This window comes from Bos taurus, chromosome 19, assembly GCF_002263795.3.
Source record: "Bos taurus isolate L1 Dominette 01449 registration number 42190680 breed Hereford chromosome 19, ARS-UCD2.0, whole genome shotgun sequence".
In the NCBI taxonomy this organism is placed as follows: Eukaryota; Metazoa; Chordata; class Mammalia; order Artiodactyla; family Bovidae; genus Bos; species Bos taurus.
The window spans coordinates 29,329,019-29,355,441 of record NC_037346.1 but is presented as its reverse complement, the minus strand read 5'-3'; the positions used below and the strand labels follow the sequence as shown (position 1 = coordinate 29,355,441).

At 49.2% G+C, this 26,423-nt stretch overlaps 1 protein-coding gene across 1 annotated transcript in view; it reads left to right on the top strand.

Moving 5' to 3' along the window:
* The window catches only part of MYH13 (myosin heavy chain 13), a 47,494-nt gene extending 21,671 nt beyond the window's left edge, over positions 1 to 25,823 (top strand). The window contains exons 17-37 of the mRNA XM_024980790.2: positions 762 to 879; positions 2,049 to 2,172; positions 3,624 to 3,760; positions 4,912 to 5,167; positions 6,890 to 7,132; positions 8,752 to 8,928; positions 10,837 to 10,982; positions 11,089 to 11,179; positions 12,352 to 12,741; positions 13,507 to 13,633; positions 13,720 to 13,838; positions 15,861 to 16,057; positions 16,425 to 16,608; positions 16,989 to 17,154; positions 17,852 to 17,976; positions 18,764 to 19,357; positions 21,355 to 21,480; positions 21,736 to 21,906; positions 23,901 to 24,005; positions 24,103 to 24,198; positions 25,641 to 25,823. Coding sequence (XP_024836558.2) covers positions 762 to 879; positions 2,049 to 2,172; positions 3,624 to 3,760; positions 4,912 to 5,167; positions 6,890 to 7,132; positions 8,752 to 8,928; positions 10,837 to 10,982; positions 11,089 to 11,179; positions 12,352 to 12,741; positions 13,507 to 13,633; positions 13,720 to 13,838; positions 15,861 to 16,057; positions 16,425 to 16,608; positions 16,989 to 17,154; positions 17,852 to 17,976; positions 18,764 to 19,357; positions 21,355 to 21,480; positions 21,736 to 21,906; positions 23,901 to 24,005; positions 24,103 to 24,198; positions 25,641 to 25,808 — 3,860 coding nt within the window. The 3' untranslated portion in view covers positions 25,809 to 25,823. The remainder of the gene's footprint in view (positions 1 to 761; positions 880 to 2,048; positions 2,173 to 3,623; positions 3,761 to 4,911; positions 5,168 to 6,889; positions 7,133 to 8,751; positions 8,929 to 10,836; positions 10,983 to 11,088; positions 11,180 to 12,351; positions 12,742 to 13,506; positions 13,634 to 13,719; positions 13,839 to 15,860; positions 16,058 to 16,424; positions 16,609 to 16,988; positions 17,155 to 17,851; positions 17,977 to 18,763; positions 19,358 to 21,354; positions 21,481 to 21,735; positions 21,907 to 23,900; positions 24,006 to 24,102; positions 24,199 to 25,640) is intronic.
* The last annotated feature ends 600 nt before the right edge of the window (positions 25,824 to 26,423 follow it).

Genomic DNA, 26,423 nt, shown 5'->3' with positions numbered 1-26,423 from the left:
ACAGCATTTAAAACAGGGCCAATCATAAGAGAAAAAATTGTAACTGTGTATGGTGATGGGGGCTAACTGGACTTCTTGCAGCAATCATTTCATAATTGTATACAAATATGGTTGTACACCTGAAACTAATAAAATGTTATATGTCAATGATGCCTCAATTTTTTTAAAAAAGTGCTAGTAGATAGCACTACAACAGTAGTTGTAGGTGAATTTAAATAAACTCTGTCAGCTCATGATTGATGAGGCAGACGAAAATATGTAGGCGTGCATGCAATATAATAAATTATACGGTCAACCTCGTCAAAATATCAAACACAGCAATGACAGAGGAGGCTTCTTCTTTGCATATTCTCATGAAACCCTTACACATGATTACTTATTAGGCCACCAAGGAAAATAATAAAAACAAAACAATATAGGGAAAATACATTATGAACACTCTGCAAATGTTGGCTGTCAATTATAGTAATAATAAAAACTGTTGTTACTATGAGAATAATAATGATGAGAGACATTTCTAGACCAAGACAACCATTCTGTCTTCACCAGAGTCAAGAGCGATGAACAGGGCAAAGATTAATATTTTGGCTTTTAGTCCCATGGTTATGTGGTGCTAGAGTCTCCCCAGGATGTTGAGATTATTTCTACTGGCACCAAACCTTCCCATTCGAGTCTGGGTATCCAGGGGTCTCATGGTGCCCAGATCATCAGAGAAAGCAGTGGAAACGCCGCTAACAGGCCCTGGGCTCCTCTCTCCCCAGGCGTGATGGATCACCACCTGGTCCTGCACCAGCTGCGCTGTAACGGGGTCCTGGAGGGCATCCGCATCTGCAGGAAGGGCTTCCCCAGCCGGATCCTCTATGGCGACTTCAAACAGCGGTAGGTCGCCTGCCTTTGCAGCTCTCTCCTTTGGAGGGTACCTTCTGCATCCCCCAAAGGCACTCCTGCAGCTGGGTGTTGGGTGAGCTCCCAAGGTTTCCATAACATTCTTCTGCTGGGGCGACGAGCCTTTGCACAGAGCAAGGGCTGGACCAGCCCAAAGTAATCCCAAGATCAAGCCCAGACCACTCGAGCCTGTCTGGGACTCCAGACCAGAGTTTCTCAACCCCTGCACTGTGGACATTTGGGGCTAGATAATCCTTTATCGTGAGGACTGTCCTGTGTGTTACATGATTTTAGCAGCACCCCCGGCCTCGACCCGCACCGCCTCAATCTCAGACATTGCCCAGTGTTCTCCAGTTGAGATTCCCTGCCCTAGACCAAGGCTCTCCTCCCGACTGCCATCTGGGCCCACAAGTCCAGGTCTTGCCCAGGGGGACAGGTGAGAAGAGGACACTCTAGAATGACCACTAGCCTGCAGGTCACAGCTGATTTCAAGGCTCTATAAGTCAGATAAGTCATCTCCTCTGAAAGCACCATCCCAGCCATGCACTCAGCTAGCCTTGCTTCCATACATTTCTCTCCCTCCTGCCACAGTTGGCTGGCCTAAAATCAACTCCTAGATTCCCCTCTGCCAGACTAGTCACTGTATAATAATCCATTTCCATGGCTGGAGCAGGAGAAGGTTCTGGAAGGCCTGGTCTCAGGCACAGAGCCTTTCGTAGGAGTTGATTCCATTGGGAAATTTTGCCCCTCGACTGAAAGCTCCACCCTCCCCAGAACTGCCCGGATGGTGGGGGGATGTAGGTAGGTGCCAGTCCTGATCTGGACTGCAGTGCAGGTGAGGCGTCTCCTCGGCTCCCGTGTGCTGGGCCCGCTGCTGGCATGGCCTTGTCCCCTCAGCAGCAGTGGCTCCCTGGATTCTGCCTCCCAGACTCCACCCTGGGTACAAGGGACACCACCTCCTCCTGTCCCAGAGAGACCGGGCTGGGACCCCACTGGGCTCCGTGGCCCCAGGGCCTGAGCAGGCAGGAGCAGGAAACAGCAGCCCCTCGGGAAGCAGCGGGCCCAGCACCCTCCCGGCTCCACCCAGGGCTGTGTCACCAGAGGCTCTTCTCCAGACCACTCACACCCAGGCCCCACGCTGACCCCTCCCCCTCCCTCGTCAGGTACCGGATCCTCAATGCCAGTGCCATCCCAGAGGGCCAGTTCATTGACAGCAAAAACGCTTCCGAGAAGCTTCTGAACTCCATCGACGTGGACCGGGAGCAGTATAGGTTCGGCCACACCAAGGTGAGCACAGGTGGGGCAGGGATGACCCCCACCCCAGGTAACCCCCAGGCCAGTGGGGTTAACCCCCAAACCCCCTTTTGAACTGTGGTGTTAGAGAAGACTCTTGAGAGTGCCTTGGAAGGCAAGGAGATCCTACCAGTCAATTATAAAGGAAACCATTCCTAAATATTCATTGGAAGGACTGATGCTGAAGCTGAAGCATCCAATACTTTGGCACTTGATGTGAAGAACTAACTCATTGGAAGAGACCCTGATGCTGGGAAAGATTGAAGGCAGGAACAGAAGGGGATGACAGAGGATGAGATGGTTGGACGGCATCACCGACTCGATGGACATGAGTTTGAGCAGGCTCCAGGAGTTGGTGACGGACAGGAAGGCCTGGTGTGCTGCAGTCCATGTAATCTTAAATAATTGCACACAACTGAGCAACTGAACTGAACTGGGCTGCTTGTGAGCTGATGGGAGGAAAGGTTTCTCTTTCCCATTCCAAAAAGCCTGACCATCCCTTGCCCAGAAGCCCAGGCCAAGAGAACTCTGTCCAGGAATAGGAAGCTCTCTCTATGCTGATTTTAAGTGTCTAGAGGCTTAATTGGAAGCCCCAGCTCCAGCCCCAGCAGCCATAGAAGAAATCAACAGCAGCAGAGAATGAGTGCCCAAGGGGAGAGGGAGCCCAAGAGATCAGAGAACACAGAATTCCAGGGACCATGAGGTCCTGAGAAGAATTATAACCAATAAAAATGATCACCGTTATTGAGCACATGTACATTGAGACCTGTGACATGCCTTCTATACACATTTTACCGAATCTTTCAGATCACCTGATGGTGATAAGGGTGATACTTACCTCATGAGGTTACTGGGAGGCTCCCAGAGGACAAGAGACTTGTTCGAGGTCGCATGGAGAGTGGGTGACAAAGGGCAGCTGCAAATCCTGGCCTGACTCCAAAGCTCCGTGTTCTGAAAGGGGCCAGGGGACCATCAACCCCATTAGGGAAAAGCCTGCAGCCCCCACGGGTGCCCTGCTTCCCGGGAACATCACAGGGGCAGAGGAAGCCCTGCAGGTGTGGGCAGTGCAGGGAGGGGCCCCGAGGGTGGGACCCACCTCCTCAGCTGGGCGGAGAGATTGGAAGATGAGGATGGGGAGGCAGAGGCGTCTGTGAGTCCCTCCTGGTCTGCATCTGTGATTACATTTCTGCCCCATCCTTGCTTCCTGCACATGAACTCCATCAGAATCTGTCTGCTTGGGCCAGCGGGGCCTGGAACATACCTTGGAACAGGACACAGAGAGGCTCCTGCAGAGAACACAGCCTCCAAAAACAGAGTCCTGGGAGCCAGATGCCTGCTGGTCCCAAGCCAGGGCTCTGAAGGCGAGGGCTGGGGCTAGACAGAGATAGCCCCCCTTGAGCACACAGGCTAAGGATGAAGCAGGGCCCATCTCTCCTTTCACACAGGTATTCTTCAAAGCTGGGCTCCTGGGCCTCTTGGAGGAGATGAGGGACGAGAAGCTGGTGACCCTGATGACACGCACGCAGGCTTTATGCCGGGGCTACCTGATGCGGGTAGAGTTCAAGAAGATGATGGAGAGAAGGTGATGCAAGCTCTCGCCTCCCTGCCCTCCTCCCGGGAGCTGACCATCGCTTCGTGCTTTAATCTTAAGATGTTCACTAATTTGTCCCACATTTACTGAGCCACGGTTCTGTTCTGGGGCCTCTGCTTGACACTGGGGAAGCAGAAATGATCCCTGGCCTCCAGGAGCCCACAGAGGAGTGGGAAGCAGACACCTGCTCGGCTAGTTTTGTGGACGGATTGGGGGCTGGGGTTGGCATGAAAGGGCAGCAAAAAACAAAGAGCTTTCCAAAGGAGGTTTTGCATGGCTGGAGGAAGGGTGGCCTGTGGGTTGGGGGGAGCAAAAGCAGGACACTTGACTGAAGCGAGGAGAGGCTGGCAGTGGAGGTCCCCACCTGCCACCTTGAAGAGCCCAGGTTAAATCTTCCTCTTGATGGGGAGCCATGAAGATGAGTGAGAGGATCGGATTTGTTTCAATAGCTCAGACAGGTCACCTGGGGGACTTTCCTGGCAAGCCAGTGGTTAAGACTCCATGCTTCCACTGCAGGAGGCACAGGTTTGATCCCTGTTCCAGGAAGTAAGATCCCGCTTGCCACACGGCGTGGCCATAAAAAAAAAGCACACATACTCAGAGAGGTCACTGGCAGCCGCAAGAAGAGCAGGCCTGAAGGCACAAGAAGGGGAAGGCCAGGCTGTAGCAGAAGTCCAAATAGAAGATGACAGGACCTGAATTAGCAAACAGGATGGAAAGGATCGAATGAAGCTTGGAGGGCCTTCGTCCTTCAGTAATTCAACAGGAGGAACAGCAGCACTGTGGGCCAGTCCTGTGCGGGGATTCCCTGCGACCCCTTCCCCCTGATTCCCTGTATTCCCCTGTCCTTCACTACCTCCCGGAGTTTGCTCAGACTGACAACCTTAGGGTGAGCATTTTCAGTAGGGTGGTGGAGGTGGAAGCCAGGTGGATGGCACCTCTCTCACCTCCTAAATTTGCACATGCTGTTTCCTCTCCTCTTCGTTTCCAGAACAGACTCTGGAGCTCATGGGATGGGTGCAGCCAAGCTGCACCTCTTCCCACCTGACCCATAAGGGTGAAGGTCTTGGGCCCCACGGGGGCAGGCGGGTGGAGACTGCACCTTGCTGTGGTCCATTAACCCCAGTCCTAACAATACACAGGGACTCCATCTTCTGCATCCAGTACAACATCCGATCTTTTATGAACGTCAAGCACTGGCCCTGGATGAACCTGTTCTTCAAGATCAAGCCCCTGCTGAAGAGCGCGGAGGCCGAGAAGGAGATAGCCACCATGAAGGAAGACTTTGAGAGAGCCAAGGAAGAACTGGCCAGATCTGAGGCTCGCCGAAAGGAGCTGGAGGAGAAAATGGTGTCCCTGCTGCAGGAAAAGAATGACCTCCAGTTGCAGGTCCAGACTGTAAGTATCCCCCTGAGGCCAGGAGGATCCATCAGTTTATTCAAGCGATAGTGGTGCCACCCAGTGGGCTTGTGGGGTATTACATCACTGCCCTGCTAGTAAAAGGAGGCCAGCCCGGGCTTGTGGACTCAATACACTGCAGAATACATCTGCAAAGTGAATTTGTGCTCACTTTATTTCTCCCTGTCTTCTACAGCAGAGTCAGATGTATTTTGCTGTGGGATGAGGGCGATGTGTCTGTCCTAATAAAAAATCTGTCAGTGATGTACCAAGTCTTTTTAAAAATCATGTAACTAAATCACTGGGAGTTTCCTGGTGGCCTAGTGGTTAGGATTCCAGGTTTTCACTGCCATGGCCTACGTTCAATTCCTGGTCAGAGAACTAAGATCTTGTAGGCTGAGTGGTTCAGCCAAAAAATTTAAAGATAAAAACATTTTTAAAAATTAAAGATATGCATATTTTCAAAGATATAGGGAAAATGAAGCTGTATATCTAGTACATAACACTCTGGCAGCATAATGGTCTCATTTCAGAGAGCCAAGACATTTAGTGTTTGCTCTTTTTAATAAACTCCCAATACATTTACCTTTTGCTTAAGTGCACAGCACCTCCTCCTCCCCTTTCACCTTCCCAAGCACGGTGAGCACAAGAACAAGTTTTGGAACCAGATATCTGGGTTTACATCCCAGATCCTCCACTTGGCAGCTGTGTGACCTCAGGCAGGTGACTTATCTTCTTTGTCCCTTAGTTTTCTCAACTGTGAAATGGGCACAGCAATAGCCCCTCACCTCTTAGGGTAGCTGGGAGGCTCAGATGAGTTCATGCATGTAACACAGGACATGTTCAGTAAACACAGAAGGCTATTCTTGCCGGACTCTTTTCATCCATTACCTTGAAATGCGTGTCCAGTTCTCACAACACTGAGAAGTAAGTAAGAGAGGATATAATGTGTTTACATTTAACATAACATAATCAGCTAATCGTGGCCACTCCAAGAGACTCATTGCAGAGCCTTCTGGGGAATGTACATATTTAATCACTTGTTTCTGTCTATTTGGGGTTTTCTGTTCTGTGGCTTAAGGAAGCAGGCCTCAGGAATTGTAAGAAGCACTAGCTGTGGAGAGTTTCAAAAGGTGGTCAAGTTTGGGGAATATTAGTTAGCGTGTGAAAGCACAGAGTGGATGCGTTGATCTTCAACTCGTGTAGGAGGAAGAGGGAGATGGCCGGGCGTCCAAATGTGACAAATTTGCAGAGGCTTCATGAATGCTACGTGCGCCTTTGCTTGAGAATTTCTATTAAGTAGATGACACCATTAGTGGCTAAAAAAAAAGTATTTGGATGACATACATGAGTACGTGCATGCATGTATGCACACATGTGCACATATGTGTGTGTGTATGTGTGTTTGTGGCGATGATCCATTCCTTGACTTGGGTTCAGATAATGGGCTTTTGGAGGGTAAAGCCCTTCCCTCTGGGGTTGGTCAAAAGGCTGATTAAAAGACAATAGTCTGTAAATAACATGATCCTGCTGTATAGCACAAGGAACTGTATTTAACATCCTGTGATAAACTATAATGGAAAAGAATATGAAAAAGAACGTGAATCTGTGTGTAAATGAATCACTTGGCTGCACAGCAGAGACTAACACAACACTGTAAATCAACTATCCTTCAAAAAATAAATTAGAAAAAACAATGATCTGTTTGGTTTTTTTTTTAAGGAAACAGAAAACCTGATGGATGCTGAGGAGAGGTGTGAGGGACTCATCAAAAGCAAGATTCAGCTGGAGGCCAAGGTGAAGGAGCTGAACGAGAGGCTGGAAGAGGAGGAGGAGATGAATTCTGAACTGGTTGCCAAGAAGAGGAACCTGGAAGACAAATGCTCCTCCCTCAAAAGAGACATTGACGACCTGGAGCTGACCCTGACCAAAGTGGAGAAAGAGAAGCATGCCACGGAGAACAAGGTGGGCATCCCCACCCCTCCTCCCAGGAGGAGACAGGTGGGGAAGGAATTGCCCGGAAGTGGGAGGGGAATGAATCCACCTCCACCCTGTTCTTAAACCTGTGGGCTCTTCCCTCGCTCCTGCTACCTGCCTGGTCACACCACAAGCTTCTAGCCCCAACCCTTCCTCCACAAAGCAAGAGATCCTTCAGGAGAAGCACTTGGCACAGGGAAGCCAAGGAACATGCCCATAGAGCCAGGCAGATGATCAGGGAGGCAGGTGGTGAAGGAGACAGAAAACTGGACCACACCAAGGACTGGCAGGGAGGTTAGAGGTTCAGGGACCCTCATGCATTACTGGTAAAATGTAGACTAATGCAGCCTACGGGAAAGCCATCTGGAAATTCTTAGCTGAGTTAAGAATCCATGCATCCTTCAACCCAGTGATTCTGCTTCTGGGTATACAGACCAAGGAGTTCTTCTGCCAGGTCCATAAGGGGACATGTATGAGGAGGCTCATGGCAGCATTTCTTGTGGTGGGGGGATGGATGCTGGAGGCAGGATCAGGGTCCACCTGGGTGGGTGGAGAGGTGAGATGTGGAGGAGACACAACAGGGTGTACACACAGCCATTGGGACAATGAGATGGATGTAAAAGACCTCGTGCTGAGTGTGGGGACAGAGGGAGAAAATGAAACATATGGCATGAAACTGTTTATGTAGACTAAAATTACACGCACACAAAATAACACTTCACAAAAATACATGGAAAATACAGTCCATGATTCACATCATCTTTGTTGCCAGGGAGGTAGAGATGGCTCAAGGCAGTGTCGAATGGACAACTGGGTGTCAGTAGGGAGGTGACAGGGAGGGGTAGGGACTGTGGCAACCTGGAGAGCACCTGCCCTGCCCCCAGGTGGCAGCCAGGACCCAGTGCCAGCCAATTGTTGCCAGGTGGGGATGTGAACGCTGCATGGCCAGAGCTTCTGATTTTCCTTGAGGAATCAGACATCCAGATTTTAGGTGAAATCTCATTTTTTTTCCCCCAATGTTTACAACTTATTTAAAAGTTGTACACTATTATGTGGCCGGATTTGGCCCACAGGTCAGGAATTAACAACGTCTGGTCTGGAAGAGCGCTGCACGTGGGAAAAGCTCAGTTTAATGCTTTAAAGCTCCATGGTTGGTGCCCTGGCCCTGCTTCCTGACACAGGGGACTCCCCATTCTGGATTTTCTTGCGTAGCACCTCCTGCCTATTCCTCTTCCCCTTCCTGCCTCATTCTAAGCCCTGGCCAGCTAATAAACAAATTCCCATGGATATAATCTGATGAGTATAGGTTGATGTGTTGTTTTTTGGAGGCAGCATGTTTGCATGGATAATGTCCTTCTGTGTACCATATGATGTCCTCTTTAAAAAAAAAATTATCCTAAAGGGCCCTGTGATAGGCCGGTGAGGACTGAAAAACATCAGAGGCTGCCAATTTCAGAATGATGCAGCCAACACAAGGGCACCTGCTGGAGAGGCAAAGAAGCAGTAACCAAAAAAGAGAAAGTCAAAGAAAAAAAATCAATAGCCTTTGCTGGAAGCTTCTGGTTTAATTGCTTGAACTGGTTTAAACTGGTGATATACTCCCTTAGGTAAAGAATCTTTCAGAAGAAATGACAGCGCTTGAAGAAAACATTTCCAAACTGACCAGAGAGAAGAAATCTCTGCAGGAAACCCACCAGCAAACACTGGATGATCTTCAGGTTGAAGAAGACAAAGTCAATGGTCTGATCAAAATAAATGCCAAGCTGGAGCAGCAAACAGATGACGTGAGGAGATTTCATTACTATGCCCTAACATTGACGACTCGCAGAAACAAAGACAAGATGAGGTCTACACGGGATGCAGGGGCTGAGGGTTCCGACTCTGGGGTCAGAATCTCTGAGTTCAGATCTCAGCCCCTTCCAAATAAATGTGGAATGCTGAGCGAGCCACTTAAACTTGTGACTCCTCAGTTCCCACCTTGTGAAATGAGGATTCAATTAGCTTTACCTCCAAGAGTTTTCATGGAAAGCTTAGCACACAGAGCGTGTTCAGTAAAATGTCAGCTGCTAATATCACCGCCACCATCGTCATCACTATCATCATCACCCTCAGCATCACCAGCACCAGCACCATCACCACCATCATCACCCTCAGCATCACCAGCATCATCACTACCACCATCACCATCATCATCGCCACCATCACCACAATCATCACTGTCACCACCATCATCACCATCGTCATCACCATCGTCATCAGCACTATTATCCCATCACCATCAGCATCACTGTCATCACCACCATCAGCATCATCACCACCATCATCACCATCATCGCCACCGTCATCAGTACCACCATCACCACCATCACCATCACCACCATCATCACCATCGTCATCACCGTCGTCATCAGCACTATTATCCCATCACCATCAGCATCACTGTCATCACCACCAGCACCATCACCACCATCATCACCCTCAGCATCACCAGCATCATCACTACCACCATCACCATCATCATCGCCACCATCGCCACAATCATCACTGTCACCACCATCATCACCATCGTCATCACCATCATCATCACCAATGTTATCCCATCACTGTTATCAGCATCACTGTCATCACCACCATCAGCATCATCACCACCATCATCACCATCACCACCATCATCACCCTCAGCATCACCAGCATCATCACTACCACCATTACCATCATCATCATCATCGCTACCATCATCACCATCGTCATCAGTACCACCATCACCACCATCACCACCATCACCATCACCACCATCATCACCATCATCATCACCATCGTCATCAGCACTATTATCCCATCACCATCACTATCAGCATCACCATCAGCATCACCACCATCACCATCACCACCATCACCACCATCATCACCATCATCATCACCACTACTATCCCCATCAGTACCACCATCATCACCAGCATCATCACCAGCATCATCACCATCAGCAGCAGCATCACTATCATCATCATTATTAGCATCCACTTGTAGGTCCTTGGGTTCCAACAGCTTCAATCCTGTTCTAACTTTGTTAAAAATGAGTTCCATTGGTAGTCTGAAAAATCACCATCAACCCCCTCCCTACCCCCACATCACGTTACACTTTTGTTCTTGATATAAGAGCCAGGTTTGAAGCTTTAAGGTTTCACTGCCAGTCATGGCTAGAATGTTTCCAGATTGCTACAATTGTCCTGAAGCCAGAGCAGGTGTCCTCCCCAACAACTCCTTTCCCTCACCACTCCCCCCCCCAAACACACATTCTTTGCCTAAATCTCCCCACAGCTGCCTGGTGCAGGTAGGGGAGAAGATTGACAGTATATAATCTAGACCGTCCCAGGCACAGCTGGGGCAGTGCCCTCCCACAGGTGCCCCGTTGTTCTGTCTGGGTAAGAGTGTGCATCCCCCAGCACCATGTTTCCATCATGGGGCATGGGTAGGCCAAATGGGCATCAGCTGAAAGAGGCACTGGGAGGCCTCGGGGGGGACCCAGCCTTTGCCAGAGGACAGAAGAGGGAGGAGGAGGAGGCAGGGGCCATGCTCCCTCCCAGGGCAGAGGTGAGAGCTCACAGCTGCAGGATCCCAGGGACACTGCCTTTGGCTAAGAGGCAAGCTCAGCTCCCAGCATATCTCAACCCTCCCCCACCATGTCTTCCCAGCTGGAGGGCTGCTTAGAGCAGGAGAAGAAACTGCGGGCTGACCTGGAGCGAGCAAAGAGGAAGCTGGAAGGAGACCTGAAGCTGTGCCAGGAGTCGATCATGGACCTGGAAAACGACAAGCAGCAAATGGAGGAGAAGCTGCAGAAGTAGCTCTTTCATGTTCACCTCTGTGTTTGAGCCCGAAAGCTAACTTCTGCCTGTGAAGGGCTCATCATTCGGGTATTTTAAATATATATACGTATCTGTTTGCAGGAAGGATTTTGAAATCAGTCAGTTACAGACCAAAATTGAAGACAAACAAGTTCACAGTCTGCAGTTACAAAAGAAGATTAAAGAACTGCAGGTAACGTGTGGACACCTTCCCCACCGACTGGAAATCCCTGTATCAGGGACCCCTCCTTGCTCTTTCCCCTAGGTTTCTCTTTTTAAAGTATTTATATATTTGGCCGCACTGGGTATTAGGTGCAGCAAATGACATCTTGTGTTGCATCATGTGGGCTTAGTTCCCCTTAGTTCCCGGACCAGGGATTGAACCTGAATCCTCTGCGTTGCAAGGCACATTCTTAACCATTGGACCCCCAAGGAAGTCTCATCCCCAGGTTTCTTTTGCTGCTTTTTTGTCTTAGTCCTGTTGGAGCTGGAGAGAATCTCCTTCCATTTTTTTGAAGTTAATATTCAAATTGTTTAAGTTGCATATAAATAGATTTTCTTGAAGATAATTAAAATTATCCATAGACTAAATATTATTGATAAGGGTGCTCTAAGCACCACTCCTAAGTCCAGGGTCCTTCCACCTTCTCGGAAATCCACTGCATCCTCTGGATCTTTTGTACACATGGATCTATGTACACAGACACAAAGAAAAATATATAGGAGATGCATGCATGCATGCTAAGTCACTTCCGTCATGTCGACTCTTTGCAACTGCATAGACTGTAGCCTGCCAGGTTCCTATATCCATGGGATTCTCCAGGAAGAATACTGGAATGGATCTGCAATGGATTGCCATGCCCTCCTCCAGGGGATCTTCCTAAAAGGAACAAGAATATTAAATAAATATGTATATATATAAACCTCTACATAATATATATGTATATGGGGACTTCCCTAGCAGTCCAGTGGTTAGAAGTCAGTGCTTCTACTGCTATGGGCCCATGTTTGATGCCTGGTCAGGAAACTAAGATTATCCAAGCCATGCAGCATGGCCAAATATATATATACATACAAAAAATATATACACTTAAAATATTATATAGAGACTATCATTACACGAGTTGCTCTCTTCATGTAGCTGTCCATGGTAGACATGAGTGGACATCTTACTACTTTGTGGTCTCCTGGACCATGGGCTGATCTGACCATTCCCCTATTGATGGGCACTTAGATTGTGGCCAAGTTTTCTTCCAAGGATTTAATGTTATAATGTATTCTTGACTATCCTCCCCACCATGTCCTCCCCAAAGTAGGGCTGTTGCCCAACCCCCCATGACCTTCCTGACCCAGTGACCCTTCCAGGCCCGCACTGAAGAACTGGAGGAGGAGGTGGAAGCAGAACACACACTCAGAGGCAAGATTGAGAAGCAGCGCGCGGACCTCTCCCGGGAACTGGAGGAGATCAGCGAGCGGCTGGAAGAAGCCAGCGGGGCCACTTCAGTCCAGATCGAGATGAACAAGAAGCGGGAGGCTGAGTTCCAGAAACTGCGCCGGGACCTGGAGGAGGCCACTCTGCAGCACGAGGCCACGACGACCACACTGAGGAAGAAGCACGCGGACAGTGTGGCCGAGCTGGGGGAGCAGATCGACAACCTGCAGAGGGTCAAGCAGAAGCTGGAGAAGGAGAAGAGTGAGCTGAAGATGGAGATCGATGACATGGCCAGTAACATCGAGACCGTCTCCAAGTCAAAGGTATCTGATGCTTTTGCTCTCTGCAAAGGCGAGGCAGCATCCACCTGCTGGGTGAGCAGGTACAGTTCCATGCCTGCAACTCACTGCATGTTCTCAACGGTAACACTCTCTCCACTTCCATCTGCTCCTGGCTCCCCAAATTCATTCAGGTCACCAGAGCCCTGATCCAAAGATCTGCTACAACTCAAGATCTCATCATTCATCCAGTCTGTCCCAAATGCTTCCAATCCATCTCCCATTTTCTTATTTATTTATTTGTGTGTCCATGCCTGCTAAGTCACTTAAGTTGCATCTGACTCTTGTGACCCTATGGACTATAGTCTGCCAGGCTCCTCTGTCCATGGGATTCTCCAGGCAATAATACTGGAGTGGGTTGCCATGTCCTCCTCCAGGGGATCTTCCCAACCCAGGCATCGAACCCAGGTCTCTTACGTCTCCTGTAGGTGGGTTCTTTACTACGAGTGCCACCTGGGAAGTCCATTTTTTTATTTGCTTATTATTTATTTGGCTGTGTCAAGTCTTAGCTGTGACACACAAAGTCTTTTGTTGTGATGCTCAGACTCTCTAGTTGCAGCACAAGGGTTTAATTCCTCCACAGCATGTAAGAGCTTAGTTCCTGGACCAGGGATCAAACCCGAGTTCCCTCCACTGCAAGGCAGATTCTTCAAAGTGGCAACCCCACTTTGAAGCTAAACTATCAAATGATTTGATACTGGGAACCCAGGATCCATTTTTCCCATTCATGTTGGCTTTTTTTTTTTCAAGAGTAATGTGGAAAGGATGTGCCGGACTGTGGAAGACCAGTTTAATGAGATCAAGGCCAAGGATGACCAACAGACACAGTTAATCCATGACCTGAATATGCAGAAGGCAAGGCTGCAGACCCAAAATGGTGAGGATGGGCAGGGCCCCAGGGTCCCACTGCACCACAGAAGAGGGTGGTCCAAACCCTGACGTGGGCCCACATCTGTTTGCCAGGGGAGCTAAGCCACCAAGTGGAAGAGAAGGCTGCTCTGATCTCACAGCTAACCAAAGGCAAGCAGGTCCTCACCCAGCAGCTGGAGGATCTCAAGAGGCAGCTGGAGGAAGAAACCAAGGTAAGGATGGATGCCTCCGTCTAGAAAGGTAGAGTCAGGTAGGACCTGAGAAGCCATGGAGCTGGTTGAGGGCAGTGCTGTGTCATGAAGTCTGATGCTGCTCCTCTCTTCCTTGCAGTAGGACAGGAAATGTTCTTGGAGGTTCCAGAACCTTGGCATTGGATCTCCTTCTTCAGAGCTAGAAAATTCTACCAGGGTGCTCCATCCTCGGAGCCCCTCTGTTCCCCAGTGGAGGGGCTGATAAACTCCCCTCCCCCACCACTGTACTAGCTGGGCCATCTCTGCCTCTGTGCATCTTCCCACTCTGCCCAGCAATCATTCCACCCCCTTGAAATTCCCTCCTCTCTCTCCCCCATCACTCTTTATGTATCACCAGCTACAACACCAACATTTAAGAACCCCCTCCTCCAAAAGGCTGGTTGGTTTGGAGGCGCTCTTGAACATTTGCATAAATGCAAACACCATCATCATGTTCTTGACGTCAATATCAAGATATTTATAATTCACATCCCCCAACTAATCTGTCAACTCCTAGAGGGCAAGAATGATTTTTCCCCACTGTAGTAGTTAACAGTAGTTACAGCACACAGCAGAACAGTGCACACAGTGGGCGCTTAGTAAATGTTGTCGATGTGTGTTTGAGAACTAAAACACAAAACCAAGAGTGCCCAAAACTGCATATATATAGTTCTGGGGTTGCCATGTGCCAGCTAAAACTTACAGGGCACTTTTCTGGAATTCCAGCAAACTCCATCTGCCTCTCCTAAAAAACAAGAAAAGTGCTGTATTTGTCTCCCATCTTTCTAGTATATGGTTGGGGTTCCTGGGGGACTTGTGGGACAGAGGGAGTGGAGAGAATCAGAGCCTGAGAAGGCCCCTTCCAGGAGCAGGGCTGTCCTTTGGCCAGGATGCAGAAGGAGCTAAGCTTTCCTTCCTGGGAAAAGTTTGTTGTTTATTTGTGTCTTTGTTGTTGTTGTTCAGCTGCTAAGTCGTGTCCTACTCTCTGAGACCCCATGGACTGTAATCCATCGGGCTCCACTGTCCATGGGGTTCTCCTGGCAAGAATACTGGAGTGGTTGCCATTTCCTTCTCCAATTTGTGCCTTTAAAAGTATGCAAATATATGAGTTACTGCACTGGGCCAACCAGAAAGTGTGCTGTGACCATTATGATGAGAGCACCAGTTTCCTCCCGACCAGGTAGAAGTGAGTGATGGAGGCCTCCGCCATGTCCCCCTTCTGCTTGGGAAGTGGTGGCAGGGCCGTGGAAACTGCACAGCTCATGTCAGAATTCCCAGGTGGGGACACAGCCCGCTGATGACACCAGAATACACTTTTGGGGTTTTCATGGTCACAGTATTCCGAAAGACTGCATTAAGTAGTGAGAAGATCAACCCCTTTCTGATTCTCCTCCAATTATTCTGATTAAATAAGAAAAAGGTCTCAATTCGGATGTTGTTGTTTAGTCAGTGAGTCGTGTCTGACTACTCTGTGACCCCATGTGAGCCCGCCAGGCTGGTTAGTAGTCCATGGGATTTCCCGGGCAAGAATACTGGAGGGGGTTGCCATTTCCTCTTCCAGGGGATCTTCCCGACTCAGGGATCAAACCCAAGTCTCCTGCATTGGCAGGCGGGTTCTTTACCCCTGAACTAGGAGGGAAGCCCCTCAGTTTGGATACCATCTCTCTCACACTGGTGCATCCTCCTTACCAAAACACAAGAGCGTAGGACTAGGAGACAGGGTCACAGCCGCAAATTACTCAGCTAGAAGGTGGTAACACTGTCTTACCTCCATTGCATTTATTCGATTACCTTCTGTTTACCGCAAGTGTTAATGGTTTTCCACTTAAATATAATAGTCTACTTTTTAAAAAGTGAAGTAAAACAGGAGCTATGCTGCTCCAGCGAAGTTTGTGAAGGCAGCAAGCGAATGGTTCAAGTTGGGAAACACTGATTGAAACAAAATTACTTACCCTGGAAAATGACCAAACGGTTTTGCAATTTGCCACCACGGCGATTCCGCAGGCCAAGAGCGCCCTGGCCCACGCCCTGAAGTCTGCCCGCCACGACTGTGACCTGCTGCGCGAACAGTACGAGGAGGAGCAGGAGGGCAAGGCCGAGCTGCAGAGGGCGATGTCCAAGGCCAACAGCGAGGTGGCCCAGTGGAGGACCAAGTACGAGACGGACGCCATCCAGCGCACGGAGGAGCTGGAGGAGGCCAAGTAGGGGCTCCCAGGTTACACTAGGACAGACGACCTTAATACACAAGGGAGAGACAGGTGACAGGCCCTGTCTTCCTCCCTAGGCCTTCAAGTTTTCCTAAGCACACAGACCGGGTCTCCATGCCCTTCCCCCTGGGTCCTGTCCATTCATTCCACCTGGTCCCCTTGGCACCTCCTAGGTGACTGCTTTGCCACCAAACATTTTGGGGTTCTTCAGGTGATACTTAGCTCCTATCCAATCATCAAACTCTAGCCCTTGGTCTTATCAAATTCCAGTCCTTTATAGATGGCTCCATTCCCTCCTTATCTGACAGTTACTTCTGAAAGAGTCCACCTTTCCCAGCAACAGTAGGTCTGATCCTCTTAGGAAAAAACTGGCCCAGAGGCTCCAGGAAGCAGAGGAAAACACAGAGGCTGCGAGCTCCAAGTGTGCATCCTTGGAGAAAACCAAGCAGAGGCTCCAGGGAGAGGTGGATGATCTGATGCTGGATTTGGAGCGGGCCAACACCGCCTGTGCCTGCCTGGACAAGAAGCAGAGGAACTTCGATAAGGTCCTTCCCCAACACTCGATGCAAGAGATGTGTGAATGCACACACCTTCGGGGTAGCGGGAGGTGCAGAGAGCATCAAGTCCGGAGTGGAGAACTTGGGGCTTTGCACTGTCTCTTGATTTTGTGATGGTCCCTCTGAAAGGAATTTTATTTTCCATCAAAGTTAATTCAGATTACTTTGAGACCAGCATATCTTTCAGAATACAGCAGATGTCTGTAGAGATATCAGAGTTTAGAACCCCTGAGTTTGGGGAATCCCTTGTTTCTTTGGTCTCTAAAGATGGGAGGGTCCCACTTTGGCATCGCTGACATGACTCACTGTTAACATGACTCAGTTCCTGGCCTTCTCGGCTCTTGATGGGTCCCTCTGTCACCTCCTAGGTCATCTCAGAGTGGAAACAAAAACTAGATGAGAGTCAAGCTGAGTTGGAAGCAGCTCAGAAAGAGTCCAGATCTCATAGTACTGAAGTCTTCAAGATGCGCAACGCCTACGAGGAGGTGGTGGATCAGTTAGAGACACTGAGACGGGAGAATAAAAATCTGCAAGGTGAGCACTGCCCCTCGCAGGGGTAAGACAGCCCCCAGCTCTCTCCCCTCACTCACAGGAGTGCGACAGTCCCCCCTTCTCTTCCAGCCACCTCTCCCCGACTTAGCCACGGCCGCCTCCTTCTCACTGCCCCACAAAATCCTCACATCTACTCCGTGACCCCAGGACCCAAACTCCACCAATGGAAGGCATAGTGGCAGCCAAGCCTCTATGTTCTCAAGAGCAGAGGGCTCCTGGGCTGCCAAGCTCCTACGCTGCTAGAGAACAGATCTTCCATGAATTCTGTCTCTACGTGGCTTTGTGTCCTCGGGTCTGACACTAAATCCCTTAGGGTCTCAGACTCCTGATCTACAAAATTAGACCAGACCCAATGCCCTCGAGAGCCCCTTCTATTTCCGAGACTGTGATTCTATGCACACTCTCCATGATTTCCTCCCTGGTCCTCTCCGTGACCATTTTGTAGACTGTGTGAAGATGCAGGGTCACAGTGTTCAGCTGTTCCTCCCTCTGCCCCTCCAGGTGAGGCCACACACCTGTGTCTTACCGACACCTCCCCCGAAAGGCTACACTGTATTTGTTCTTTCCTGTATCAATGTCATGAATGAATTGCCAGTCCCTCAGTTCCCTGCCAAAATTTGATCCTGTGCGATCAAACAGAACCTGTGGAAGTAGCCTGAATCAAGCCTGTCCTTTGCAGAAGAGATTTCCGACTTAACCATGCAGATTGCGGAAACAAACAAGAATCTTCAGGAAGTGGAGAAGACCAAGAAGCAGGCGGAGCAAGAAAAGTCAGACCTCCAGGCTGCCCTAGAAGAGGTGGAGGTAAGTGCCTGGGATGTGATGGAGAAGCACAGAGCACCACGGAAGGGGAACTAGACCATCTCCCTGGGCACCCTTCCGGCACTGGAGCTTTGCTGGAAAGAACATTCAGCTGCCTGCACCCCACGGTGGGGGTGGGAAGGGCAGCTGTGTCCTGCTGCTTCATCTCCTCCAAGTCCTCCAGTCCATCATATAATATTTTCCCTATTGAATAAATAAACCTGTCTTTATGTCCTCAACATCTCAGAAAGCAAGAACTCCATCACCAAACATCCTGAAAGCCAGCTCCAAATGCCTTAGCTTCAGCAAAGAGCTATGCACAGTCATATTTGGCCACTGGGAATTCCATGTGGCCCAAAGAGTGCAATGTCCTGATTTAATCATCCATGGTAGCCAGTGCAGGACAGATGGTTGAGATGTTTCTAGGGAAATTTCCACGACTCAGGGTAACAGGAGAGCAATTTCTCTTTCTCTGTCTTTTTAGAGATGAGGTAGGCTCCTGATTTATGGTCACTATTTTTTTTTAACAAAGACACAGTAATCAAATTTTTACTAATTCAAAGAGATGCTCTGTCCTCAAGACATAAGGCTGTTTGTTTATAACAAAGTTTCAGCTCTAGTTTCAGCACTAGTCACAACTTGGGAGCGAACCGTTTGATCTCTTTGAGCATTGTTCTAGTCATTTGTAAAACGAGCATAACGGCATCCATTTTATCAGGATGGGGATGAAAAACCTCGTTCCAGAAGGTGGCTGCCCCAGCACTCCCAGTCTCTCCTTTGCTTTTATCAGGGTTCCTTGGAGCATGAAGAGAGCAAGATCTTGCGTGTCCAGCTAGAGCTGAACCAGGTGAAATCCGAACTCGACCGCAGGCTCACTGAGAAGGATGAAGAAATCGAGCAGCTGAAAAGAAGCAGTCAGCGGGCGGCGGAGGCCATGCAGAGCATACTGGATGCTGAGATCCGGAGCAGGAATGATGCTCTGAGGCTGAAGAAGAAGATGGAGGGAGACCTCAACGAGATGGAGATTCAGCTGGGCCACTCCAACCGCCAGATGGCTGAGACCCAGAAACACCTGCGCTCAGTCCAGGGCCAGCTCAAGGTGAGTGGGCGGCCCACGGGGGACCTGGCGGGACCTCATCCTGCCCTGGGCTCCCGTCTCACCCCTGGCTTCCCTGTGAAGGACTCCCAGCTACACCTGGATGATGCCCTGAGGAGCAACGAGGATCTCAAGGAGCAGCTGGCCATGGTGGAGCGCAGGAACGGCCTCTTGCAGGAGGAGCTGGAGGAGATGAAGGTGGCCTTGGAGCAGACGGAGCGGACCCGCAAGCTGTCGGAGCAGGAGCTGCTGGATGCCAGTGACCGCATGCAGCTTCTTCACTCCCAGGTGAGTCCGTTCTTGCTGCACTCAGGGTCCACCCTGGGGGTCAGGCGGGATCCAGGCTCTGTGGAATGGAGTTTCCACCACTCCTCCCAGGCTAGTGGTCAAGACCAACTTTCATTAGGCTTAGTTCTTGGGATAACACTGTCTCTAGATGGAAGATGGCTGAGCTTTCTTTTATCCAAAGATAAAGAAGGATGAATTATTGCATAAAGGGGCTGGAGAAGGCTTCACAGATGCAGTAACATTTAAGCTGCAAGCTTAGATAATTAGGGCTTCCGTGTGGCTCAGACAGTAAAATATCTGCGTGCAATGCGGGATACCTGGGTTCAATCCCTCAGTCAGGAAGATCCCCCGGAGAAAAGAATGGCAACCCACTCCAGTATTCTTGCCTGGAGAAATCAATGGACAGATGAGCCTGGTGGGCTACAGTTCATGGGATTACAAAGAGTCGGACATGACTGAGCAACTAACACATACACACACTTAGATAATTAGGGTCGTCTTTTGAAATAATTTTTTTAAGAAAGTTACAAAATTCCTTGTTTTATTTATTTATTTTTGGCCATCCCACATGGCGTGTGGGTTCTTAGTTCCCCAAGAAAGTGAAAGTGAAAGTCACTCCGTTGTGTCCAACTCTTTGCCACCCAATGGACTATGCAGTCCATGAAATTCTCCAGGCCAGAATACTGGAGTGGGTAGCCGTTCCCTTCTCCAGGGGATCTTAAACCAACCCAGGGATGGAACCCAGGTCTCACACACGGCAGGCAGATTCTTTACCAGTTAAGCCACCAGGGAAGCCCCAACCAGGGATCAAACCCTTGCCTCCTGCAGTGCAAGCTCAAAGCCCTAATCATTGGACCATCAGGGAATTCCGAAAAAAAAATTCCTTGCTTTAAAAACTAGAGAATACAAGCCAAAACACAGAAAAATACCAACCATATCGTTAGCATTTGGGGATCTTTTATTCTAGACTCTTGTTTCTATACATAAATATGATTTTTTTAGTAAATGTCATCAGTCTTTTTGTGATTTTTTTTTTCGTTTAACAATGTCATAAGCACATTTCTATATTTTAAAATAATTTTCCATGATACAGTCTTTTTAATGGCAGAAAAGTAGTCCATTTTAGTTGTGTATTACGACACTTTTATATAATCAGTCTTCTATGATTTGGTATTTTTAGATTGCTCCCAATAAAAGTTTTTATGATTAGAAGACTGCTATGACAAACTTCTTCATGTACATCCATGATTACTATTTCCTTAATATTCCTAGAAGTAAATAAACCCCTGGAAGCCCAATTTCATGGTCAAAACAGTAAAAGCATTTATATGCTATAAATTGCTCTTTAACAAAGTTGTTCCAATTTTTATTCCTATTGGGAAAATATGTGAGAGTGCTTAGCAATTATTTGTTTTAATCTTCACTAATATTTATGCTTGAAAATGCCTCACTTTAAAATTTCATATTTCTTTGATTACTAAAGAGGTAGAACATTTTGTCATATTTGTTGGTTATTTGTATTTCGTCTGGTGTGTCTTAGCTATTTGTACTTTTGCCCTTTTTTCTTAATGGTTTATCTTATTTACATATTAAGGAAGGAGATATTTTTTCAGCAGTGCACATTGCAAATGCTTTCTCATTTGTCATCACATTTACAACCCTATGGATAATGTTTGGATAATCAGAATTATTTTTCATTTCATATAGTGAAATCAACCATTTCCTTGTTCCAACAGCATTAATTAAATAATCTATCCTTCCTCAAATATTTGAAAACCTACCTTAATTGTTTATTGTTATTTTACCTACAATTCTTGAATCTGATTTGGGACTTTCTGTCTGATCAATAATGAGTCTTTTTTAATATTTTTCACGTGAAAAATAAGAACCAGAACGTCCTCAACATTAGACTTCCTTCCCCACCCAACTCTCTCCCTTCCAATCACTGTAAGTGTCCATACGCAGCCTGAACCTCTGGTATCTAATTTTTCTTGTAGAACACGAGCCTGATAAATACCAAGAAAAAACTGGAAGCTGACATAGCCCAATGCCAGGCAGAGGTGGAGAACTCTATCCAGGAGTCCAAAAATGCGGAGGAGAAGGCCAAGAAAGCCATCACAGACGTGAGCTCCATTCTTTCCTCTCAGAGACACTGTCTGGAGATAAGAAAGGGGCTTCTAAGCCAGGGCCTGGCGAGTGGGTCTCCTCTCCTCAGCCCTGCAGTCAGTCAATGGTGGCTTCCTGGAGAGATGGAGACGGGAGGCTCAGCAGAGGCAGAGTGGGAGGGGAGCTGAGGGAGGGAGGACCAGCCTCACAGCATCCTCCATGTGCCCGGGGAGGAGGGTGGGTGGCCCACAGACATTTCCTGTGAACCACAGGCGGCCATGATGGCCGAGGAGCTGAAGAAGGAGCAGGACACCAGCGCCCACCTGGAGCGGATGAAGAAGAACCTGGAGCAGACGGTGAAGGACCTGCAGCACCGCCTGGATGAGGCTGAGCAGCTGGCCCTGAAGGGCGGGAAGAAGCAGATCCACAAGCTGGAGAATCGGGTAGGGGGGCCAGAGGGGACTCTCATTCCCAGAGTGACAGAGGTTCAGCTGCCTCTGGCAGAACCACAGTCCCAAAACTTAGGTGGTGGGGAAGTGGGCACTGAGTTGATTGCAAGTGCCGTTTGAGGGCCACATGTGAAATTCCCTGTGAGCCAGATGTCCCTCCCCCTCCTTCCTCTCTGCCCTACACCCCAAGACATATACAGACCCACTTCAGAAAGGGTATCCCTCAATACCTGCAGTGCAACGACATACCACATGTTCACGGTCTATTTTTATTTAGATTCAGATCGATATTAACTGGGATGGGGGAAACATACTTTGCCGTCATAAGATCATACATTTGGGTGTAATTCATCAAGCTGCACTTTGATAAGGGGCTTCTCTGGTTGCTCAGTGGTAAAGAATCCACCTGCCAGTGCAGGACACTCAGGTTAGATCCCTGGGTTGGGAAGATCCCCTGGAGAAGGAAATGGCAACCCACTCCAGTATTCCTGCCTGGAGAATCCCATGGACAGAGGAGCCTGGCGGGCTACAGTCCATGGGGTCGAAAGAGTTGGACATGATTTGGTGACTAAACAACAATAAGCACTTTTATAAACAACAGCCCATCCTACGTAAAATCTGCCACTTTGGCTTCCAGTCCCAGGTCTCATTCCCTTCCTGGCTTTCCTAATGTCGATTTCCTACTGTCAAAATACAACTTGCGATTCTGGTGTCTTTCTCACTCCATCCAAAATGCAGGGCGATTGGCGCTTCCCCCAGGCTAACTCTCCAGCAACTTGCAATCCATACGCAGAACAGGATTGCTTTGTCTTGATCTGGGAGCATATTTTGTAGTTTTCAGTTTCTTTCCTGATGATTCCCTTCGTTTCCTGTACCCTTTGCTTTTCCCTTTCGACCTGGGATGGTTCATTTTATTTGCTTTTTAAACCGGGCTGCATTACCTGTTGGCAGTTTGGAGGAGGCCTTGGAGAAGGATGTGAAACTGTCTCTGTTGTCCCCGAGAGAAGGGACATGAAAGAGGCAGACAGGATGAAGAGGTGGCGAAGAGAAGAAAACCACTTCTCCCACAGGAAAGACCCAAACGCATTCTTGATGCCAGCCTCCCAAAGATGTGGTCACCACACTTGTACACTTTAAATGTAGCCATTTTTTAACACCATAGTTCAAAATCCTCAATTCTTCGGCACTCAGCTTTCTTCACAGTCCAACTCTCACATCCATACATGACTACTGGAAAAACCATAGCCTTGACTAGACGGACCTTTGTTGGCAAAGTAACGTCTCTGCTTTTTAATATGCTGTATAGGTTGGTCATAACTTTTCTTCCAAGAAATAAGCGTCTTTTAATTTCATGGCTGCAATCACCATCAGCAGTGATTTTTGGAGCCCAAAAAATAAAGTCAGCCACTGTTTCCACTGTTTCCCCATCTATTTCCCATGAAGTGATGGGACCAGATGCCATGATCTTCGTTTTCTGAATGTTGAGCTTTAAGCCAACTTTTCCACTCTCCTCTTTCACTTTCAGCAAGAGGCTTTTGAGTTCCTCTTCACTTTCTGCCATAAGGGTGGTGTCATCTGCATATCTGAGGTTATTGATATTTCTCCCGGCAATCTTGATTCCAGCTTGTGCTTCTTCCAGCCCAGCGTTTCTCATGATATGTTCTGCATATAAGTTAAATAAGCAGGGTGACAATATACAGCCTTGACGTACTCCTTTTCCTATTTGGAACCAGTCTGTTGTTCCACATCCAGTTCTAACTGTTGCTTCCTGACCTGCATATAGGTTTCTCAAGAGGCAGATCAGGTGGTCTGGTATTCCCATCTCTTTCAGAATTTTCCACAGTTTATTGTGATCCACACAATCAAAGGCTTTGGCTTAGTCAATAAAGCAGAAGGATCTTAAGTTCACCCTAAAAACAACCAGCACAGAAGTGGTGAGAAAAGCCTGGGAGATGTGGCCTGACCCCTGTGCTCTCTTCTGGGTGCAGGTACGGGAGTTAGAAAGCGAGCTGGATGCTGAGCAGAAGAGGGGGGCTGAGGCTCTGAAGGGCGCCCACAGATATGAGCGAAAGGTCAAGGAGATGACTTACCAGGTAGGCAGTGACTCTCCTGAAACCCCAGCAGGCATCCTCTGGATCCCACCTGCAGAAGCAGCAGAGAATGGGTCTGGCATGGACCTTGTGTTTGCAGGCAGAGGAGGACCGCAAGAATATCCTCAGGCTCCAAGACTTGGTGGACAAGCTGCAGGCCAAAGTGAAGGCTTACAAGAGGCAGGCAGAGGAGGCTGTGAGTATGGGGTCCATCCCAGTCTCATAGGGTAGTCTTTATCCCACCCACCCTGACTCACAGCACTGCCCCTGACTCACTCAGAACTCCCTGCCCCTGTGAGCTGACCTCAAATACCTGGTCTTAATTCATGTCATCCCATCCTTACCCCTGGCCCTGGCCCCCACCACCTCCATCCTTCCTCAGCCTCCCTAACTCCCACTCCCCAGTTCATGCTTTCAGATCTACTCTTGAGCAAACAGTGGAACCAACAGGGAGGAAATGGTTTGGGCTGAAATGAGCACTTCCCAAATACCTTCTGGGGACTCAAGGTCTGAAGGGCTTTAATAGCAGGAAGCTGGGGTGGCAGGGAGGAGAGGGGTGGGGTCTTTCTCTTTGATAGATGAGAAATCCTTTAGGAAACTCTGGGTTCCACAAAGTTGGAGGGTTGCTTTACTTCAAGGGTTTCTCAGATTTTGCAGATGACGCGGGATGGACCTCATAGTGGAAGAGGTGTTCTGAGTTGTAGCATTTCTCACCCTTGATGGAACATGGCATCTCTTTTTAGTAAACAGAGCATCTCACAGGACTTGCACCCTGAGAGACAAAATCTGGGGGCGCCTGCTCCAGATAAATGATGGAAGATGAGGCTTCTCTCCCTGCCCTTTGTCTTCCCTGCTCAAGAGGCTGGGGCTTCCGTCCTGACCTCTGGGAAGCCGGTCTGGACTGGTTAAATGGGAGGAGGATTAGCACAGCTGCAGCAGAGCTGGCCAGGGGCCCAGCAGGCCACTTTCATCAGAAACCCTTGGATGGTCCTCAACCAGACCCAGCCTGACCATGGGAAGCCAGCACTGGGAGCAGGCACAGGGCAGGGGCAGGCACAGGGCAAGGGGGCATGGACCGTGAGTCTCTTGACACCTCTATGTGCCTTGGGAGACTTAGTCTCCTCTAAAGAGCTCTGAGGGGTGGGGATGGTACAGAGGAGGGGCACAGGGGAACAGGCAAGCATCCTAGGGGCAAAGTGACATGTTAATCACTCAGTCATGCCCGACTCTTTGCAACCCCATGGACTGTAGCCCACTCCTCTGTCCATGGGATGCTCCAGGCAACAATACTGGAGTGGATTGCCATTCCCTCCTCCAGGGGATCTTCCCCACCCAGGGATTGAGCCTGGGTCTCCTGCATTGCAGGCAGATTCTTTATCATCTGATCCACTGGGGAAGCCCAGGAAGCCCTATCCTGGGGGCAGCGGACCTCCAGGTGACTGCGCGGTGCACATGGTCAGGAGCTGCGGGCATCATCCTCACTGCTGGAGAGCTCAGCTCTCCCTCCTCTGACCTCAGGGAATCGGGGCCCAAGCTCTCCTGGCACCCCCGTTCCCACAGAGGCCGTCAGGGACCCAGGGCCTCAGAGCCAGAGGGAGGGGCTTCCTCAGCCTCCTGCCCCTTCGGCCTTCCCTTCAGGAGGAGCAGGCCAACACACAGCTGTCCAGGTGCCGGAGGGTCCAGCATGAACTGCAGGAGGCCGAGGAACGCGCCGACATTGCTGAATCCCAGGTCAACAAGCTGCGGGCCAAGAGCCGAGATGTGGGAGCCCAGGTGAGAGCAGACTCCCCACTCCAAACACCCTGAGACTCAGGACCAGGCAGCAGCCGCAGAGCTCAGAGGGTGCTTGTCAGTGTCCCTCCCTGGCTGCCGGCTGTGCCTTCACTGAGGTACTGCTTTAGCCAGGTCCCCGGGGGTTCCAGCTCACAGGAGCAGTGAGGGGCTGGGAGCCAGATGCCCTACTATCCCTGCCCCTCCCTCCCTGTTGCAAAAGGCAGTGCCCAAGAAGCCCCTGCTTTGGGGGGATTCGCCCCATCTCCAGGGGCTCGACTGGTTTGCTTTTACAATGTACAAAGGGAGACAAAGCCACGTCTTAATGTTTTCCTTAGACTCCAGCCTCCCCAGTTACCCCACTTGAACACGAGGCCCAGCCTCACCTTTGCTTTGACTCATTTCCTGACTCATTTCCTATGTACGATTCTTTTTCTCCCCCAGAAGATGGAAGAATGAGCCCCTCCCAATGCCTGTTGCCATGGGACACCTTGGGAGAGCAGAGGGATGGTGTCCTGAGAAATAAATTCTCCTGGCAACTCAGATCTCTGGCTCCGCTATGTTTATTATCACCGTCCGTTCTTCCTCCGTGGGGTGGTTCTCAGATTCTTGCCAGGTCTATTGTATAAACCATAAAGAAAGAGATGTGAA